Consider the following 21,534-nt stretch of genomic DNA (forward strand, 5'->3'; position numbering starts at 1 on the left):
TTGAGGGTGCTTAGATTGTTGTTTTTATAAAAATTGTCTTTAAGAAAAGGGTAGACGTTAACAATTTTAAAATACTTGATATCCTTTGAGAGCTTTGTGGTTTTTTGATTAACCGTATGTATTTTAAATTCGGCTATAACTTTTTCTACTGTTTCTAGGAGTTGCTTGGAGTCTCGAATAGTGGGTTCACTTGCTATTTCTTTTTCAAGTATTTGAATTTCTTTTAATTCAGCCTCACTGATGCGCAGGGCTGTTACTTACGAAAGTGCCAGCCAATCACGAGAGCACTTACTGTTTACCCCGTTAAATTGTAGTAGTTCGTTTTTTTCGAGAATAAAAATCACAGATATGTTCCTCACCTGTAAGCCAAAGGGTACTGTGCTGTTTTATAGGTGTTCTAACAACACTTGAGTGTGTAGTTGTGTTCTTATGTTTTTCTTTTTTTTTTTTTAAACAGATTTAATCTTTCAACTGGTCTAGATTGTTAATTGTAGGGGTTTGCTTGCTCACCACTCAGTACGAAGGGTGTTCTAACAGTCTATTGATTTGGGCATCTGTGTAGCTGACTGTGTGTGGCTGTGACATGTCTAGTGACGTTAAAGAACTGGCGAGATCTGATAGCTGATTTGTTTCTAAGCGTTTACTTTTATGCATATATTCTCAAGTAATAACTTCTTCATATATGAAACTCACACACCTGAATAGGCATTGAGCTAAATTGCCATTGGGACAAATTTCATGCAGACTCAAACAGCCCCAAAATTAGTGAAGGAAACTTTTACTGCTCCAATTATCTTTGCCTCTTTCCTTCCCTCTCTTGATGGATCTGCTCAAAACTGTACAAACCAACAAAATAATTAAACCTGATAAAGATCTAACAAATTATGTGCAGATCCATCAAGTTGTGCCAAAGTTATTAACAAACCTAAAATGTTTATCCACCACTTTCATCCCCACTGTCCTCACACTTCACTTATTGGACCTGGATGAAACCAGAAATAACTTTACTGGGTATAGTCTTCTAACTGAAACACACAAACGGAGATGGGAGGAATGCTTGAAGTTTCTCTAACCACTGGCAATCGCTCGAGTAGCTTCCCAACCAACTGTTCTTTTGGCCAACATGTCACCTCAGTTTGGCCCCAGCCATATGCAAATCAGTCTTTACCCTGCACAGTGGCAGCTCGCTGAGGGAGTGCTGTGGGGCGGTGAGGCGGGGAGGGGTAGGGTAGGGGGTAGTAAACTCAGGCATACGGCAGAACGGAGTTAAGTAAATAAATAAAACAATTTACATCGCGCGCACTGCAAAGCCAACTCGGCAATGCAGCGCGCGCAATGTAAATTGTTTTATTTATTTAACTCAGTTCAGCCGTATGCCGGAGTTTACTACCCCCCACCCAGCCCCTCAGCGCCCCGCAGCACTCCCTCAGCGAGCCACCACTGACCATGCTCCACATGGGAACACAGGTTCTCCCTGAACTGGAACACAAGCAACCTAGTCCTCAAGTCAACAGCTGGGTACAGCTTGTGTGTAAACTTATGCCTTTTCACTAATCTGAGAGGTTCTCAGTAGCGGCACAAGCCCATGTTTGAAAGTCATGAGTTTGAGGACTTAAGTCTAACTATTCAGTCCCTTAAATCACACAGCTGAGGGAAAACCTATTTCCCATTTCATGAAGCGTCTAAAAGGAATGAGTCTTTCCTGAGTGCAACAAAAGAACCTTCCACTGTCATCTCCAACTGAACTTACACATGTAGATTAAAGTAAATGTTTATTGGACACTTATTTTACACAGAACAGACAAAAGCACGAAAAAATCCATTTAGAAAAAGACCCAGCTAATGACAAGATAAATAAATAAGCATTATATTACATAATTTCCATCATACGCCGATGTCTGTATACATGTACATGTTAAGAGGAAATACTAGAAATACATCAAAATTATCATTTATTTCCGTAAAATTAAAATGATTCCTAAGCATACAACCCACATATATATCTTTAACTTCACATCTGTTTACAAAAACTGAACAGAAACGACACTAGTAAATAAATGGTAAATACACTTGATACATAACCACAAAATGCCGATCCACTATGTCCCTAGTTGTACTGTGAGAAACTTTAGATGTCTCGGGTGATGTAAACCTAAAATTAACAAGAAGGTTGGTTAAATGCCCATGGTCTCCGTTAAAATATTTTGCTTGGTCACACTATTGAGCGGTTGGTGGCTTTGACAATGTTTCTTCTGCATCATACTCGCCAGTCCATTGAAGCACGTACGATCCACCTTGGAGCAGGAAATGTCCTGCTATCTGCGCCAGGTAAGAGAGGACTCGAAGCAACTTCCTGAGAAAGAAAAGGGCAAGTGAACAATTATCAATGATGCTAAGTGAATCTTGCAAATTAATCCAAGGCGCTACAAGTTCTCAAATACGGATATTAGAGTAGCCCAGTGAACGGAGTGCCCAATTCATAGACCTTTGGCCATCATGGAGGTCACAGGTTTCACTTCAATCTTCTTTACTGCCCCAAAACAATAGGCATTGTCAAGGTTTTCTTTTCAACTACTGACATCAGCATAGTGCTGACACAGTTTCAGTGTTAACTATTGCTTCATTCTGCTCATGCTGCGCAGTAATCGTTTTAAAGAATTGTCCAGAAGTGGCATCAGGCCTCTTGTAGACCCTCCTCTACTACATATCCCGGGACACACCAATGAAATGACCTAATCGGCACAACAGGGTTTTTTAAACTCTAAATTCAATACTCCATCACAAATATACGGTTTTTACCTCCGAGCACCGCGGTCCATTGAAAAGTTTCCTCCACATATTTAAGCTAAAAACTAATTTTAATTGAATCAATCACCTGCCAGATTGTGCGATAGAGCAAAAAACATGTTATTTACCTTCACCAACCCCATATCTGCTAGAAACTCTAATCGCAGATTCCTTATTCCCCAGGTGTCAGACTGGATCCAGAAAATCTTGAGCAGTACACCTGCGCGCCCGTAGGTGGCATTAAAAGGATCCCCGTAGGCATTGTCCATGGCAGATGTGACATGTGTGGTGCCACCTAAGCAGCCTGAATTCAGTTCTTGTATGTTTCCACGCCAGAAGCACACAGCCACGGCAAAAGGTTGGTGACCAGGGTGCAGATTCTAAAGACCTACAAGGACCATTTTAGGTGGAAAAAGTCAGTTCGCAGAGTGGTGAGAAGAGGGAGGGTCAGTAAGGAATGTGGCTCGACAGAGTATCTATCAGATAAGGCATTATCAAAGGTATGTAACTTGTTCATCTGATAGAGACTTCTAGCCACAGATTTCTGACCTTGGAATAGATACTAAAGCAATACTTCTGGGTCTGTGCACGGGCTCAGACTACAATGTTCTGAAGGACCGAACGGATGAAATGCCAGTATTGACGGACCTGACTGTCGAAGCAATAGTGTTTTGTGAACATGTGCAAAGATTCCCACGTACCAGCCTGACAGATATCCAGGACAGGAACACCATGAGCTGGTGCAGCCTTGGCTAGGGTGGAATGAGCCCACAAGCCCTCTGGGTGGGTTGCTTCCTGGCCAATGCATAGTAGATCTTAATAAAGAGTACTATCCATCCGGAGATGGCCAGTTTGTGCACTACTTTCCCCTTCTTTGATCCAGTGAACCATACAAAGAGTTGATCATCCACCCTATGTTCCTTTGTACGGTCCATATAGAAGGGCCCTGCCCTCTTAGGGTTCAGGCGGTGGAGTTGCGATTCCTCCTTGGAGGGGGATGAGGTGGAGCAAATAAGTTAAGATGGCTTAGCCAACGTGAAAGCGTATGCCAACCTTCAGCAGAAGGAGACACAGGTTCCGATAACCAGTTTATCTGGGAAGAAGCTGGCATATGGAGGCTGGACAGAAAGAGCATGCACCTCAGTGACTCACCTGGCCAAAGTGGTGGCCACCAGTAAGAAAGATTTACTGTCAAAAGTCTGAGAGGACAGGTATGCATGGGTTCAAAGCGAAAACTCAACAAAAATGTCAGGGCCAAATTAAAACTCCATTGGGGCATAACAAAAGGTGTGGGAGGAAACATATGCTGAAGACCTTTCTGAAAACGTGTCCCAATGACCTATGCAGGGAGAGTTGATCCAGCAACAGCATTACAGCTGAGATGGCTGAAAGATACCCCTTAACAGTGCCCAGAGCATGGACTTGCCGGGCAAGGACAAAACAAACAACACCACTTTGGTGCAGAAAGTGGGTCAATTTGTTTCTCAGCACACCAAGCCACAAACTTGTCTCAACGGCAAGAGTCAACAGTTGTTGATGCACGCTGGGCTGCCAAGATGATATCACAGACCTTGGAATAAAGGTCAAAGACCCTCAACTGCTGCCGCTCAATCTCCATGCATGAAGGTGGAGTGTGCACAGGTTTGGGTGCAGGACCCTGCCCTGTTGCTGTGGCAGGGGATCCTCCTGAAAGTGCAGCCTGATTGGAGTATGGATGTACATGCTCAGGAGTTCTGGATACCATACTCTTCTCTCTCTCAACCCGCAGCCACAAGGATGACTTTGGCACGATCGTCTCTCATCTTCTTGAGAACTTGGGGAACGAGAGGTATTGGTGGAAAGGTGTATAGGAGTCCAGTATTTCAAGTCTAGCTGGAATGCATCTTCGAGCGAGGGCTGCTTTGGAAACTCCAGTGCACAGAAGGACTGACACTGCACGTTCCCTGCAATGGCAAAAAAACATACATCTAGCCAAGGTTCCCCCCAGTCCTGAAAGAAACCTTGAGCCACTTCTGGATTCAGACATTTGTGGTCTGCGAGGCATCGACGACTGAGGTGTCGGCCTTGATGATTAGAAATGCGGCCAGGTTCTGTACAGCCAGGAAAATGATCTTACATTCCAGCCATGTCCAGAGATGCAGAGCTTCCTGGCACAGGTTCCACGACCCCACTCCGCTGTGCTTGCTTTAGTACCACATGGCAGTAGTCTTATGCGTGAACACCTGGACTAGCTTCTTTATGATGGACGGCAGGAAAGCTTTCAATGCCAAGCAAGTCAACCTCAGCTCCAGAAGATTATTGTGGATCTGAGTCTTCATCGAAGACCAGAGGTCTCTGATAACCACCTCTCCCAGATGGCCATTCCAGCCTAGAAGCGATGCATCGGTCCAAACTGTCCGCTATGGATAGGGAAAGAAAAGGGGTCTGTGGTTTACCCAAACGCAGCCCTGGAGCCACCACTGCACATTTTTTACAGTCTCCTTGAAATATAGGACCAGGTCGGTGAGATTTACTGGACGCTGTGCCCACTGGGACTTCAGCTACCCACTGCCGAGCCTGCATATGCCATCAAGCGTACTTTACCATCAGGACGCAGGAGGCCATCAGACCCAGCAGTCTCGAAGTCAGTCTGACCGAAATCCAGGACTGAGGTTGAAACATCGGGTTCATAGCCTGAATATCCTGGACTCTACGTTCCAGAGGGTAGGTGCAGAATTACACCATGCCCCGAATGGCTCAAATGACAGGGAGCATCAGAGAAGGAGTCAGGTGTGACTTCGGCATTTTGACAGTGAACCCCAGCGAATGCAAAAGGTCTGCCTTAGTCTGGAGGAGGGTGATGACTGCTTGGGCGAACCTGCCCTCAGAAGCCAACCATCAAGGTAGAGAAAAAGTAGGGCCCCTGACCTCCCCAGGTGTGCTGCAACCATCAATATTTTCATGAACACCTGAGGGGCACTCCTGAGAACAAAAGGGAGTAGAGCAAAATAGAAATGCGCCTTGCCCTAGGTAACTTTGATAGGCCAGCAAAAAGGGCATGTGAAAATAGGCCTCTAGTAGGTCAAACATTACCATCCAGCCTGCAGATTCCAACACAGACATGACCTGAGCAAGTGTTACCATCTTGAATGTCTGCCTCCTCAGGAAGGCACTGAAATGGTGCAGATCTATGTTAGTGTGGAGGCCTTTTTATATCTTGGGCACTAGAAAGTAACGAGAACTGCAACCATAATCTACGTCTGATGCTAGCACCCTCTCCACAGCGGCCTTGGCCATTTCCTGGCACAACAAAGAGAGGTGGTCCTCAGTCAGCCAATCTGAGGATGGTAGCATGGGCAGTGGGGTCTCTAGGAGTGGAAGGTCGTAACCCTACCAGACAATTTGTAGCACCCACTTTCCCGAAGTAATGGCTTGCCATTGGGGCAGGTGATGCCTGATCCTGCTTCCAATAGGGTGGCCATGTTGTTGTGAGAGTATACTAAAGGATTTTTGAGGTTGCAGCTGCTGAGGGCAGCAGTGTGTGAAGATTTCTGGCCTTAGTTCCCATGGGAATTGTGGGAGCCACATCCGCGGCCACAAAAAGGCTGAGGTGACTCTGTTGGAAAGGCCGCGGCTGGAAGCCCCTAGCATAGCCACGTAAGGAGAGAAAGAAGAGTGAAGATGGTTTAGGGCCAAGGCAAGTCCCATCGACAGGGCAGTGACACTCCTCTCCTTGAAGCGCTCAAGCGCGGAGGTGGATTTGTCACCAAAAAGGCGAGTGCCATCAAAGGGAAAAACCATAAGTAATGCCTGGACATCCCCTGATGACCTCAGCCAGGTGTGGCGGCGGAGTGCTACTGAAGAAGCAATGGCCCTGCCCAGCAAGTCTTTTGTGTTCAGCCAGCATCGAAAGGGGAACTTTGCTTCATCCCTGCCATCAGCAATAACCTGGCTCACGATGGCTTGGGCCTCCTCTGAGACCCTAAACAGCACTTGCTTAACCAAGTCCTACACTGTGTGGCTATGTTGGCCAAAGAGGACTTAAAAGCCCTGGGTACTGGGTACCTAAGGAGTAAGCACCACGTCAATGGCCATCCAAAAAGAATAGGTAAACCATTGCACATTTTTTTCATGTACTACTGAAAAATAATCCAGGAAAAACGATACTTTCCCGAAGCTACCACCAGCAGATGAAGCAGGCTAAATGCATAAATATGAAAATAGTCTGGCCTTCTATTTGTATAATGGAAATCTGTTTTTTGTGTGTTTTTTGTTCATATTGCACAGCATCACTAGCTGTTCGCCAAAGGACTTAAAATAAGCCTGACAAGGCCTGCAAAGACCGCATCATAGCGCTTTTATTTTAAAGAAATGTTTACAGCAGCCTGCGCTGCTGTGCTGTACGTTAAATGAAAATAAGCAGAGGGGAGCAATAACAGAAGGGAGGCAAAATGAGGGTGGCACGGGGAAGAGGTAGGGGGCAGCAGACGAGGGCAGAAGTGGGAGGTGGCAAGAAGAAATAGTACCTTAATCACGTCGGGAGCAGCGGATGGGCATAGATTAAGTTGTATCAATCTATGCTAGGTCCCTGCTCCACAGAAAGAAACAAAGTGACGTTTAGCCTGTGCTGGCCAATTAAGGAAGCTGAAAAGAAGAGTGAAATAGAAGCTGAAAAATGATAAGGAATGGGCGGGCTCCAAGCCCTTTAGTGTAAACAATAGTGTCTCGCAAGCAAGAGAGCATATGACCTCGCTTGATAGACCTAAAGATGTGTATCCACAGAGTGAGAGGTGAAAATCGGCAAGTCTTTCGGCACTTTGGAGTCTGAAAGGGTGCTGGTGCCTTTGTCGGTGCACCTATGAAGACAACTTTTAGGCAACTAAGCCAAGTAAGTTAAGAGGACTCTCCCGGGTGATTGTGATTGGCCAAGATGGTGTCCTTCCTCACAACACGGAGCAATATGCCCACCCTAGTAGTCCATCGGGTGAAAACTGAGGTATGACGGAGCACAGCTCTACTAAAGGAGTGACTGTGAAACTGAAAGGCAAAGGGCATTTACTGGCTGCTGAGTGCTCCACGTGCCCCTCATAACAATAAGGTACATCCAAATCCAGAGGCGGTTGAGAAGGGGACCTTATTCGTAGCAGGAATAAGCTGCCCCCCATGGAATTAGAAACAAAGCAGGAGACATTTACGGTGTTTTGTGAATTGTAGATGAACAGACCTTATGAGGGAGTTGGAGTTTTGTTGTTCTCTGTGCCATCATGTGGTCAGAGCACATACTTCCAATTTCAGAGTATCCATCAGTAGTGGATATTATAAGGGTGGTGCAGTATTGGACGTTGAATGTGCCCAATTCTGGAGAAGCCCCCAGACTCTGCTACTAGGTTGTATCTACAACAAAGTGGCATTGCTATAAGCATGATAACCCAGTGTATACGAGTCACTTCTAGAATGAGACACGGGCTGCCTTGGGATCGTTTCAAATTTGCATGCGAGTGAGGATCCCCCAGTGAGTTTGTTGAGGCTCTTTAAGTAGTTGATTTATTATTTGAGATGGGTGACTACCCACCTCAAGGAATAATCACAACTCTGGTCAGGGTGTACCATCAAAGCCACAAAATCTCTCTGAGATCTACCCCCTGGTAGCTATGGCATAGAGCAGACAGACTTAACTTATGGCAGGGTGTACAATATTTATGTAGTGTCAAAACAGTAATACAAAACAATAAAAATCCCAAACCAAATTAGAAAAATAGAGTAAAATTTAATAAACAAATGACACCAAAATTACAAAAACCTAAAAAGGGGAGGCAGACCATAACGGAGCGCATTTTGGCAACACCAACCAGGTTCATCCTTGTCAAAGATTTTACCCCCTAGTATAGTTTTAAGTGTCAATCTACCACAGAAGTATACTTCTAAAGCACCCGGCACCTCAGGTAAGGCACTTGGAGACCGAAAGGGTGGCAGGCAGAGGCCAATAGCGGGGTCCAGTCCAGGTCTAGTTGCTACTGGTCAGCTGGGACTTCCAGGAAATGTCTTTTGTAGCTTGTTGTGTTCCTGTAGTTTCAACAGGAGGTTAGGCTTATGACGCTTGGAATCCACTTCTTTATCCTGGGTGCAAGAGGGAGTCCCCGTTCTTTAGGACTCTAAGGTCGCAGACGGCAGGTCGAGTCCTCCTCTGATCTTCTGCAACTCAAGGAAGAGTTCTGAATCGGGTGCCTGGAGAGGTCACATATATGCCTGGCACTAGCTATTGGGTGGATATGACTCCTGGACACGTCCTATCCAATGGGGTAACAGCTCCCAGGGCCAACCCTACCCACTTTGGGTATTTTGGCCACACTAAATGTGGGTGGGCTCCGAGGGCTGAAGGTGTGTGTCGGGAGTGTACTACGATAATCCTAGTGTCTTCCCACATCGAATACTAAAACTCTTATTCGAGGTAGCCATCACAATAAACCCAAAGATAGAAGTCTGAGAGAACAAAAGACAAAGTCCTTCAGCAATTTGATACTGGATCCACAAGAACTGTCATGGCATCCTGCACTCTCCCTTTGAATACTGCCCCAAATATTTTGTGAACCTAGCAGCCCTGTCAAGCAGGATTTAACACTAAAGCAGGATTTGACTGTATAGTCAAAACGGATACCCACTCTGCATATTCTGTAAAGTTAATAGGAGTCATCTCTGTTCATTCAGATCAGCCTACTGTTCGATCCTGGGAGGCATTTATTATCTATTCACACCTACTGAAGGTTAATTACTGGCTGGGAGCTGGCAGAGGCTTCAGTTAATTAGCCTTCTGACTGTTCAGACAGGTAAAGGGTAGCTTTTTGAAAGTTACTTTTTCTTAATATTTATTAAAAATGTATTCCAAATTTCACTTTACCTGTGAATTGTATTGTGTTGTATTGTGAATAACTATTATAAATAGCTGTTTATTTTTCCAGTTCCCGAGTTACAGTATTAGCATTTTAATCTCTACTCTGGTTTTCTAGAGAGGAAGGCTAACCCTGGCCACAAAAAAAAAATGCTTTTTGGTGCCAATCACTGTAAGGACATATCAACATTCAATGTCTACAAGATCTACTTTTAAATATAAAGCACCCCCCCCCCCCACCTTCTGGGCTACAAGACTTATATAGGGGTGGTTTATTAATAATTTAAAAGGAAGGTTTTTATGTGTCAAAAAGTGTTAACTTTCACAGGTCACAGTGCATGTTTTGCACTACTGCAACCATACTACAGTCTGAAGCCATTTTGCAGTGCCACCACATTGGATGGCACAATAGGTGCTGCAGTCCAAAAGTGGCATTTAACTTCCATGCCCTGGGTACACCTTGGACCATATATAAGGGACTTATAGGTAAGTTAAATATACTAATTAGGACTATGCCAATTTGTCCATATTTAAAGGAGGTACAGGCACTCTGCTCCTGGCTAGCACGGGTAAAGCACGCAGAGTTCCAAAGACAGCAAAAAATACAGGGTCCAGCAAAATGCAAAAAAATGACATGACCACGCAGAAAAAGCATGTTTACCAACAGGCTCCGTCTCTTCATTCATCATTCCTTTGAATCCGTACTGATGCCTGGCTAGTTCAAATTGCCAAAGGCCAAAAGGGCCCATGGTAGAAGAGTTTCCAGGTTGGACTTTAGAGAGCATTGTGCTGCAGAATTTAATTAGCCGCTTTACAACTAGATCAAAGAAGAGATTTTGAATGCACACATAAACAGAAGGGCGTGTTTACTTACATAATGCCTGGAGGCAAAACCCAGGTTTCATCAGATAGGAAGTATCCTGGAGAATGAAGTAGCCTCATCAACACAGTGACCACAAAAGCTCTTACCAAGGCAACTCTCAAGGACAAACACCCAAATCTTAAGAAGAATCTAAAGTGGGACTTTATGGGAGACTTGGTCAAATGCCCACAAGATTTGAAACTGGACCTATGCTCCAAACCAGAAGGACTAAGTTAAGATATCGCTGCAAATGGGGATAGACTCATGGACCTTGGAAATCAAATGGACCACTTCAGTGACTCTACTTCCACTGAGCTCGAGCAATACAAAGAAAGCTAGCGGTTCCTTTTTTAGTAGAATGGGAAAACTGTTTATAAAGGCAGAATATTGGACAACAGGAGGGGGGGGATGAAGGTACAGGCTTTAGAGCCTCAATGGTGGGACTGTTTTTCCCTGCTGGGTGATGCACACGGCAAGATTAGACTCAATAGAGTGGGTCTGAAATACAACATGATCAGAAACCCAAACACATTCTTGCAAATTTCCACTATTTTTCGAAACAAAGAAGAGACTCAAAGTAGTGCAGATAGTGAAGGCAATCTCTTTTCAGGCTCACATCTGAAAGCTGTTTCAATCTATTTTGGCAGCTACTCTTTTGTGGAGACTATTTCAAGCCAATAACAGAAATTCTGGAAAGATAGCATCTGGTACAGGCAGACTTTTCCGTTTGGGGAAATTTTTGAATTGAAGACTAAAGCCTGCCACATGTTGGAGTACATCTTGCTTTAAAGGCGATGGAGATCAACCACCCTTATCTGATGGCATTTCAAACCCAGTTCATGGGAGGGAGGGTGTGTGTGAATACAAGAGCACATGAGGTGGCGTGAAGAGAGAAGTAAAGCATAAAAACTTTCTTGGAAAAGAAAGGCCCAAACTCAATACACACACTATTCCTGTTGGATGATATAATTACTGATACCTCTGCGTGATAAAATCCATGTCTGGTATTAACATACCATTTGATGTTTCTTCTTTATTAATGTTTCAAAGATTTTTGATCTTTTATGGCACACTGTTTCCACAACCAGTTTCTGTAGTGCTCCGTGTTCTGGTGCGGAAGATTTTACAGAAGAAACTGACGTCCTCGCGCTGGAGGGAAATTACATGGCTCCACTGACGTCACATCCAGAGACTACGTCACCGCAGAGCCGTACGACACCTTGCCTGCATTTGAGAAAATATTCATGTTTACACTAGACACTGTTCCTTTACCCTAAAGAGAGACCATCAAGCAAATAGCAATCAATAGAAAAGAATGCAAAGTATATACTCTGAAGTAGAGTAACACTCCAACTTGCTCAATCTCTTCAAAGAATTGAAGTACTCATAATAAATACGTGGTCCACTCAAGAAGAGAAAACAAACTGCACTGAATTCACTGGTTAAGAAAAAAACCTTGATGCGTGTAAAGGTACGCGGACCCCCCGAGAAGGTAACACAAGAGGAAAAGAGCAGCTATTAGCTCACTTCCAAAGTCCTTAGGAGAACATAAAACAAAGTATAAGAAGGACTAAGCTATATATCAGAGAGAATTATAGTATAGAAATAGACTACAAAAGTAGTATTTCTGAATAGCTATACAATAGCAAACCAATACCCCAGGTAAAGTAAGCCACATACCAAATAAGCGGTATAACCTCTTGAGACTAAACTCCTCATCAGAGTACAACGAAAGAATAAACCAGCTACACAGCTGTAAATACCATTCGGAGATTAAAAAAGTCAAATCCGGAGACAAAACTTCTCATTATATGCAAAAAGTAGGGCTCAACATTTCAACACTACAAGACATAGCAGAGGGAGAGTATAATCAAACATAAGAACCACAGCCGTGGATACATAAGACATAAACAAAAGACCTGATAGGGCCAAATTACAAATAGCCAGTAATGAGGCGGTGTACCGCAGAATAAGCATGGCTGTCAAATAAACAGGCTCCATCAAAGGGCAAGTCTTTCAAGCTCCCCTAACATCATGAAATCGGGACTCAAGCAACCAAGTGTGTCTATGGAGAGCAAATGATCGAGCCATAGCTCTGCCAATAGAATATGTTGTGGCCATCGCCAATTAAATACTAAACTTTGCCATTTCACTGCCATCCTGCACAAGCTGAGATAGTCCAGTGGTAAACAGAGCCCCACAAAGCATAGGAAGCCCTTCCTAAGACACAAGATGGGTTCAACGACCTTAAAGCCTAACTAGTTGATTTAAAGATATTCCGGCCACACATCTCCAACCACTTAGACTCTATCTGGCGGAAGCAAAGGAGATTCTTCCAAACTTGGTGAAGCTGTAGCAGTTTGCACAACAAACCCTTTAGCAGTAGGGTGTCGAAAAAGACAAGCAGGGTCATCCGGAGAAGGACAAAGACGATGCAAAATGGCACGATCAACAGACATACCCGACATCGGCCTTGCTCAAGTACACAGGAGAATGTCATATGGAGACTCTCCATAAGGTAGTAAAGGTTCAACACCTGTGACACCCTGATAAAGCAGATCCAATAATGGGTCAGATGACAAAGTTACCGACTGAAACTGTAATTTTAGTATTCCAGCAACCCTCTTAATAGCCTCAGCGAAAGCTGCACAATCCTCCATCGCCATTCGTGGCAGAGAAAGCAGATCATAATTAGGAGATGGTTGCAGACCACTATCACCACGATATGTCGTCAAGAAACCTCCAGCCTGAGGCTGGCCAAAACCAACCAAGCTGTTGACATCACCAGTTTCTGCAGAGTCTTCTTGCAGTACTGGAGAAATAGCAGCATAACCAGCTTTATCATCAATTTGTAAAGGAGAAGGTGCAGGAACTGCAGTGGCTATAAGCGGCGTCTCCGGCGCCGATCGAAGTCGTATCAACGTGCACCATGAATGGTGTCTCCGGCGCCGTGGCGGTGTCGTGTCGGCCACATCATCAGACGCCACCGACGTCCCAACGGGAAGCTGCACCGGGCTGTGTCCTGACGTCGTATTGACTCCAGGTATGGAGTCGAGGTCCTCAATCGGTGCAGAGGGCGAACCCACCAGCGTGCTCCCGATCAGAGTCCCTTGAACATCCTTGGGGCCTGAAGGCGCACCAGGGGGAGGTGTAGACCCAAAGAAGGATTGCAGAGCCTAAAAATGTGCCTGCATCTGGGTCACAGTAGCCCTGGCTCCTCCTCAGAGTCGTGGTGCTCTCTTAAGCACAACATACAGATGCAATGAGGATCCATAGCAGACATCTGCTGAGTACAAGACTTGCAGGTCTTAAAACCCGAAGGCATAAGCATACTGTTACCAGACACAAAAAGGCGACAAAGTAGGCCAAAAACAGAAGGCCTGACGAAACGCAGAGGTACTGCTGAAAAAATTTCTGGATCCAGACTGGCGCCTGGGGAGAATTCAAAGTTAAGGAATCTGCTGCTAGATGTCTATCTGATATAAACTCTCAAACCTCCAAGAAGAAATGTATTGCTCACGCTTATTTACATACATTTTCCCGTGCCCAGGCAAATTCTGTAGAGGCCCTGACACTGAAGTGCAATGCCTTTGTTATTAATACTGACATGAAATTTTACACTAATATTTTGATCTTAGAATTTAGGTGTTATTGCTGGAATAGCAATCAATGAAGTTTTCATCCCTTCACACACCAACACATTTTAATCTTGGATTTGGTCCTGCTTTGTATTTCAAGCCTTTCGATGAGTGGCATCAAGGGGGGGAGGGAGGTGCAAAATTACCTATTTTATGTTCCAAGGCTGTGAAATGAATTTTCAACTACATAAGTCCAAAAGGTGGCATCATATTCATGAAACAAATTAGATGCTGTACCCTTCCTTAAGGGGAGCTGCTACAAAGGCGATGAGAGATTTTCACCTCAATTACTGATTCTTTAGGCACGAAAAAAGGTTTGTGTCAAGCTATATATTTATAGAGTTTTAATTCAAGTCAGAATCTTCCCGACCTCTCCCCTAAACTTTAAAATAGTTCACATGGGTCAGTCCTTGCCGCCCCATACTAGTCAGTACTTGCTTAACTTGCTTTTGTCTTAAATATAGGATCATAAAATGATGGTAAAGAGGTTAGTCTTCAGAATACCTTAAAAGAAGATTTTTTTTTCCTGTAAGCACTTGCTTACTCAGAAGTGGTAGGAAAACCTTTTTTTTTTTAATTGGGGCACGAAAATAATATTCAAGTGTACAACTTTATTTGGCTCTCCAAATAGCCCAAGTAGCCACATGAGAAATGATGTCACAATTTTCAATGAGGACTTGAGTTTCAAAACACCAACACTTTGAAGCACTTAGCAACAAATAACTTTAACATCCCAAGTTAGATTCTACATATTGCTCTTAGTTCACAGAGGAAAACAGTGCAATTATCTGAAATTAGTATTGCATTCTGTAAGTAGTAAGACATCAAGCTTTGCTAGAAACCAACTGTTTGGCTACAAATAAAAAGCATTGGCAAAGCTAAAAGATATGGCTTTTAAATAGGGGGAGCGTCTAAGAACAGCTGAGCAAGTTTGTGTGTTGCCCCAGCTGTTTAAGAAATAAAATCCTGTAATGAAGCAATGTCATGGCTACATCAATTTTAAACTGAGAGGAGGACCCTTTGCTCAACAGACTACATTAGCACAGTTAAATTGTACCTTCAAAAAGGATTATACCAAAAAGCAATCGGAAGATAAAGTTTACATGGTAAGTGGGGAAAATTACAAGGCAAATGCAGCAAAACATTACATAGGAGATACTTTTGACAAAGGGACAGTATTTTGTTGTGTCTTTAAAAGCCTATATGCTCAAGAGTTTTTGATTTGTAAGCAAAAAAAAGTCTTACCACCAACATGTTAGTAAATAACAAAGTGTAAATAATGAAAGAACAATGGTAATTAGTGTACAGCACTGTGCTTTAATGAGAGGCTAGGAAAGCTCTTTCTATTCCAAAAAGATATAAGCAACGTAAATACACCAGAGAAGACACATTGGGTCTCAAGTCCTAGCATCCGTGGTCGATAAATTGACTACTTGAGAGCCACAACACAAAAACACTAATGTCCACACAAGTGGCATAATGTAATTATCCTCAGACTGCCACTGCCACTGCCTTGATCTGCAGCCCAACCAGGCAATGGCAAACCATGAAATAGAGACATCAAATGGCTGATAGGGGAAGTCCAAAGCTTACTCTTTCGCTGTATTTCTTACAGTACTTTTTTTAAAGAATCAATACTAAGACACCTCTAAAGAGGAAAGGTTGTCTAAATCTAGATCTACACATGTACTGAGAGTGTCATTTGATTAAAAAAAACACACAAACAAAAACCAGACAAAAAAAAACGGTGGTTGCTAACTAAGCTTGGTATCAAGCTGTAGGCTTGTTGAATAAATGTATGTTTAGTAGTCCTTCCTACTTATTCAATGGTGCTTGGTTTCTCTACTCTCTTACCAGTCTGCTCCTAAAGCGCAACATTCCTCCAAAACGTGGTCATGGATTTTCTATATAGAATTTAGTGTTGGGGAATTTAGTGTTAGGAAACTGTCTGAACCCTCTCACTGCTAAACTCAAGATCTAAATATAGACCTCATTTCTTTGCAAGACTTCTCCGTTTAAATGTCTTTTTTGTGGGTCTCTTCCTCCCTAATATTGTATTTGGCAACCTACATAACATTTTAACATTTTGTATTAGTGGAGACAGACATCTTCAAATGTATAATTAACCTGTGTTTTGCATTTTTTTTAGTTATGTTGGGTAAACTAAGGTGCTTCGAGTCCAGAGGGTCTCAGACGACGTTTCTATAACAAGAACCAATTCAAATCTACACCTCTCTTCCAACATCTTCCATGTCTCAAAAACATATGGGAAAAGATTTCATTCTGTGTCCAATGGTCAAATGCCCCAAAAAACACTTTCATAATAACTGGACCAAACTGGCAACTGGAGGAAGTCTGAGTAGAGTAGGACTGAGACAGCAAAGAGTTGGAACCACCTGCTCTTTTGCCTCAGCAACTTTGCTGCATTCTGGCAGGCACTGTGAAGATCACTTGCATTGATGTTTTCAATTTTAGATTACCATCTGATATCTTTAAAGACTGCTCAATTTTCATCTTAAATTCACACAATACCTAAGCAGGGATTCAGTTTGCAGTGCAAACATCCACAGTGGAACACTAAAAAAATACTCTAGCTACAACAAATACGGGTGGATGGAGTTATATGATATATGTATATATATATATTCACCCAAAAAAACAGAGGTTGCAGGGACGTTATAGTTAGGCTATTTTACTTGTACAAAACCAGTGAAATTCAGCAGTTATCGTTGTCTAAGCTAACTACAGTTCAGAAATCAGTTCGGGGGATAAGGAGGCCACAATCGTATTTCCCAGTCTAGATTTGTTAGGAGAAATTAGGTTATACAATATGAGCACAAGGAGGGGCAGGAAGGGATCATCACGAAAAGAGAAAGCAAACCCCCCTGGACAAGATGATCCTAAGCAAAAATAATTCAGGGTGCAAGAGGAAAGAGAACCTAGAGAAAATGTTGCAAATCAACAATTTTTCTTCTAAGACGTTAAATGAAAAACACATCAAGCTCTTAAACAAAAGACTCACCTTTTGCCTCAAGCCAAAACTGAATCCAGTCAATGTTAGAATTGACCTCTATACATTTTCACGAAAAGTAAAACTCAAAAAGTATTTTGCACGGACAGAAGTGAGAAAATGGAAGGAAGTATACAAACCGGTCTTATATGCCATTAGGGCTAAGGATATAGGTCCATTAAGATCACTGGTCAGTCTTGAAATGGCGGCAGACGGTGGGAAAGGAAACAGTGAAACGGCTGGTCTACTAGACTTGGAGTAATGCAAACATCTGGAAATTCCAACAGATGAAGCAGTTGACAATAGTTGAAAACCAAACTCAACTTTTTGTCCCCCCGTCTCCCGACAGGAAACAAAGTAGATCTCTTCCAGGAGATTATGATTGAGGAACTAAATAAGATCAGTTTGAGAGATTGCTGGGAAGAAACTGAAAAGCAAGCGAGGCAAAATAATTCTATTGTTGCAGTTTTAAAAGAATCACTTGAGGACCTACACCTTGAAGATGCCTGGCTCACAACAACCTCTTATTCCATGTTCAAAAACATGGTGAACAGTGCAACTAATCGAATCTCGCTGTTAATGGACAAAAATGCCTTTTCTAAGAAAAACCATGCATGGGCAGTGATTTAATCCTACCAGTTTCTGAAACCCAACCGTGCCTGTCTGAACACTTCTCCCATCACAAAAAGTACTACTTGACGCTGTTGCGGCTGGGTCCATTCCCTACGAAGGATCTGACCCCGAAATGGAAGTTTACATGGCCCACAAAAGAATGACGCCTGTGCGAAAAAGGAGAAGAGTCGCTACTACACCTTCTATGCATTTTCCCCTCGTTATTAGAATTTCGAATGACAGTCCTCCGCGAGATCTTTAGGAAAAACCAATTGAGGACATGCAGAGCTGCAGTCATACAATGCCTGGGTGGCTTGTCAATTCAACTGTCCTGTCGGGCCATCACCTTTTGGAAAAGGGCAGCCAAAGAATTGGACAAAAAAAACTAAGCAAATTGTATTGCTATGTGATGACTGCCTAGTCATTTTTTATCTGCATTTACACTATATATGTAGTTTTTACAAATTGTACTGATTGCAATTTTAACATTCTTGTTTTAACCATTGCTCAAGATTGAAGCATAGGATTGTATAACGTTTTTATTCTTTTGTACCTCACAGACTTATTTTTTAACTATCATGTATTATGTGCTTTTTCCAATCTTTTATGATTTTTAATGAAATCAAATAAAAGTAATATTAACTGACAGTTTGAGAGATGCAAAAAGAAACAAGGATGAGCATAGCAACCTGACGAAGGACGATTCGGAAGCACTACTAGACCTGCAACAAGATAAAAACATCATTATAAAAGAAAGTGATAAAGGAGGAAACATTGTGATTCACAATTGTGACAAGTACCTGGCTCAGGCGAACAGTTAAGTAACAGGAGTCACTACAGTAAGCTTTGTAAGGATCCCACCAGTGAACATATACAAGCCTTCTATTTGAAACTGAAAGAATGGCATGACGGAAGCCTTCTTGATGATGAAGAACATATGTATCTAAAGATCACTCATCTCAATACCAACAATTTATTTCCTTCCGAAGGTTCATAAAGACTGTGCAAATCCTCCGGGGAGCACCATTGTGAGCTCAATTGGGTCATTACTTGAGAACACCTCGAGATTCATTGACATCTTCTTATTTCCTTAAGTAGCAACTCTTCCATCTCGTCAATGATGTGCCTTGCAAATCAAACTACCTCATGGCCACAGTTGATGCATTTTCCTTATATGCGTCCATTAAGCATGTAGATGGGATCAAAGCATGAAAATATTTTCTTAAGTCCTACTCAATATCTCTCCTGGAGGACTCAAATATGCTGTTAGAGATGATGGACATCTGTTTGCACCATAATGTATTTATTTTTAACAACAAGTACTTCCTTCAAGTCCAATGAGCGGCAATGGGGACATAATTCGCACCGACCTATGCAAACTTAATGATGGGTTGGTGGAAGCAGAAGTTGCGTGGAACGAACAGAAATCAATTAACATGGAACAAAAAATGTTATGGGTTTGTTTCATTCATTACTTATTTATTGTCTGGGAAAGAGATACATTTGAGAGCTTCCTGAAATCATTGAACAACAATGTGCATGAACTTTGATTCCCTTATGAGATCATTGATAAAGAAATAAACTATTTCGACAATGGAGTTTACATCAATGATAACAAAACATGCACTGGAATTCACAGAAAACCGACCAGTACAAACAACACACTACACACCAACAGTGGGCACCCACAGAGCTTAAAGTGGAGTTTCCCCTATGGGGAGTTTCTCTGAGTCAGGCGAAATTACTCAGAGGAGGAACAATTTGAATTACAGGCCAGAGAAATGTCCCAACACTTAAGGGTGAGGGAATAACCCACAAAGGAGTTAGAGGATGCCTTAAGGAGGGCAAAAGGAAAGAAAAGAGAGAGTCTTAACGGCAATAACCAAGATTGATAAAGAAGACTCTGGACTCTCCAGATACATTATGGACTTTGATACGTCTAACTTTGAGGTCAGAAAACTGTGAAAAGAAAACTGGAAAATCCTTAGGAGGATGATGACCTCAAGGGTCTGCTACAAGAAGCTCCAAACATCACATAAAGGAAAGACAGCATAGCTTGGGGACCTTTTAACTAAAGGTTTCCTTAAACCGTATAGGCTTATGAAATCTATAATTGGTTATCAAATGAAAAGCGAGGATTTTGGAGGTACCTGAGATGCATAGCATGGGCTCATGGACACAATCAAACAGAGGTTGGGACAATGCAATGGAAAATCATGAAAATAAATGAATGGATTACATTTGAAACCACATTCATGCACTATGTCCTTGATTTCACATGCAGTAAAAAGTATATTGGAAGCACTGCCAATAACTTAAGCTTCGCATTCTGCAGCATCTATGTGCAATAAAGGACAAGCACATCTCTTACAATATGGCCAAGCACATCTGGGAGGTTCACGATGGAAACATCAATAACATTAAATTCTACGGTATACACAATGGGGCAAGAAGACTCCGGGGTGGCAACAGACTACTGGAACTGCGGAGAGCAGAATCAAGATGGATAATATTAATGGGAACTGAGCACCCCTGGGGTCTAAATGTGGATGCCAAGATTCATGTTCACCTGTGATTTTCCCATGAAACTCTTTCTGTCGTTGAAACTACTGTGAACTCTGGTTGGGGAAGGGATATGGTTCTGCCATTGACCCAATCTTGAGCCGTGAGCCACCGCTGCAACTGACTTGCAGTGCCCTCCGAGATCTGAACGACATTTGAAAGATTCCCCTGGTGCTGCACCCACTGGAACTTCAGGTCCCACTGCAGAGCCTGCATATGCCATCTGGCATGATCCACCAGCAGGATGCAGGAGGCCATGAGGCTCAGCAGCCTCAGAGTCATCCTCACCGAAATCCGGGACAGAGGCTGAAACATCTGTATCATAGCCCGAATATCCCAGACTTGCTGCTCGGGAGGATAGACCCGAAACTGCGCTGTGTCCAGAACTGCTCCGATGAAAAGGAGCTTCTGGGAGGGAATCAGGTGCGACTTCGGCAAGTTGACTGTAAACTCCACCGAATGTAGGAGATCCGCCGTAGTCTGGAGGTGGGAAACAACAGCCTGGGGCGAGCCCGCCTTTAACAGCCAGTCGTCGAGATAGGGGAAGACCTGAACCCCTAATCTGCGCAGATGAGCTCCGACCACGGCCATCTGCGGGCACTGGTAAGGCCAAAGGGGAACACGGTAAACTGAAAATGCTCCTGGCCTACCGTGAACCGTAGGTAATGCCGGTGGGCAGACAAGACGGGGATGTGAAAGTAAGCGTCCTGCAAGTCCAACGCTACCATCCAGTCTCCAGGGTCGAGGGCAAACAAGACCGGAGCCAAAGTTAACATCTTGAACTTATCCTTCCGAAGTAAACGGTTGACGTCCCTGAGGTCTAAGATAGGACGCAGGCCTTTGTCCTTCTTGGGTACCAAGAAGTAGTGGGAGTAGCAACCACAACCTACTTCTGGCACAGGGATGCATTTGATAGCTCCCTTGGCCGAGAAAGCCGTAACTTCCTGGAGGAGAAGGGCCAAATGATCCTCAGCCAAGCGATGGAGTGTTGGTGGTATGGAGGGAGGGGTAGTCTCGAAGGGGAGGGAGTAGCCCCTTCGGACTATCTGCAAAACCCACTTGTCCGACGTGATGCTGTGCCAGTGGGGGAGGTGATGGTAGATCCTGCCTCCCACTGACAACTGCTGGCCCTGGAAGGTCGGACTAGGAAGGTTTGGAGGCTGCTGCAGGGGGGGGGGCTTTGGCAGACTGGCCCGCC

The 21,534-nt window shown here is 43.4% G+C and overlaps 1 protein-coding gene across 1 annotated transcript in view; it reads right to left on the reverse strand.

The window, feature by feature from the left end:
* Positions 1-1,755: 1,755 nt before the first annotated feature.
* Positions 1,756-21,534, reverse strand: part of CIDEA (cell death inducing DFFA like effector a) — a 135,575-nt gene continuing 115,796 nt past the window's right edge. The window contains exon 5 of the mRNA XM_085606066.1: positions 1,756-2,353. Within this exon, the coding sequence (XP_085462192.1) occupies positions 2,218-2,353 (136 nt within the window). The 3' untranslated portion in view covers positions 1,756-2,217. The remainder of the gene's footprint in view (positions 2,354-21,534) is intronic.

The sequence above is a fragment of the Triturus cristatus genome, chromosome 5_1 (genome assembly GCF_964204655.1).
Source record: "Triturus cristatus chromosome 5_1, aTriCri1.1, whole genome shotgun sequence".
In the NCBI taxonomy this organism is placed as follows: domain Eukaryota; kingdom Metazoa; phylum Chordata; class Amphibia; order Caudata; family Salamandridae; genus Triturus; species Triturus cristatus.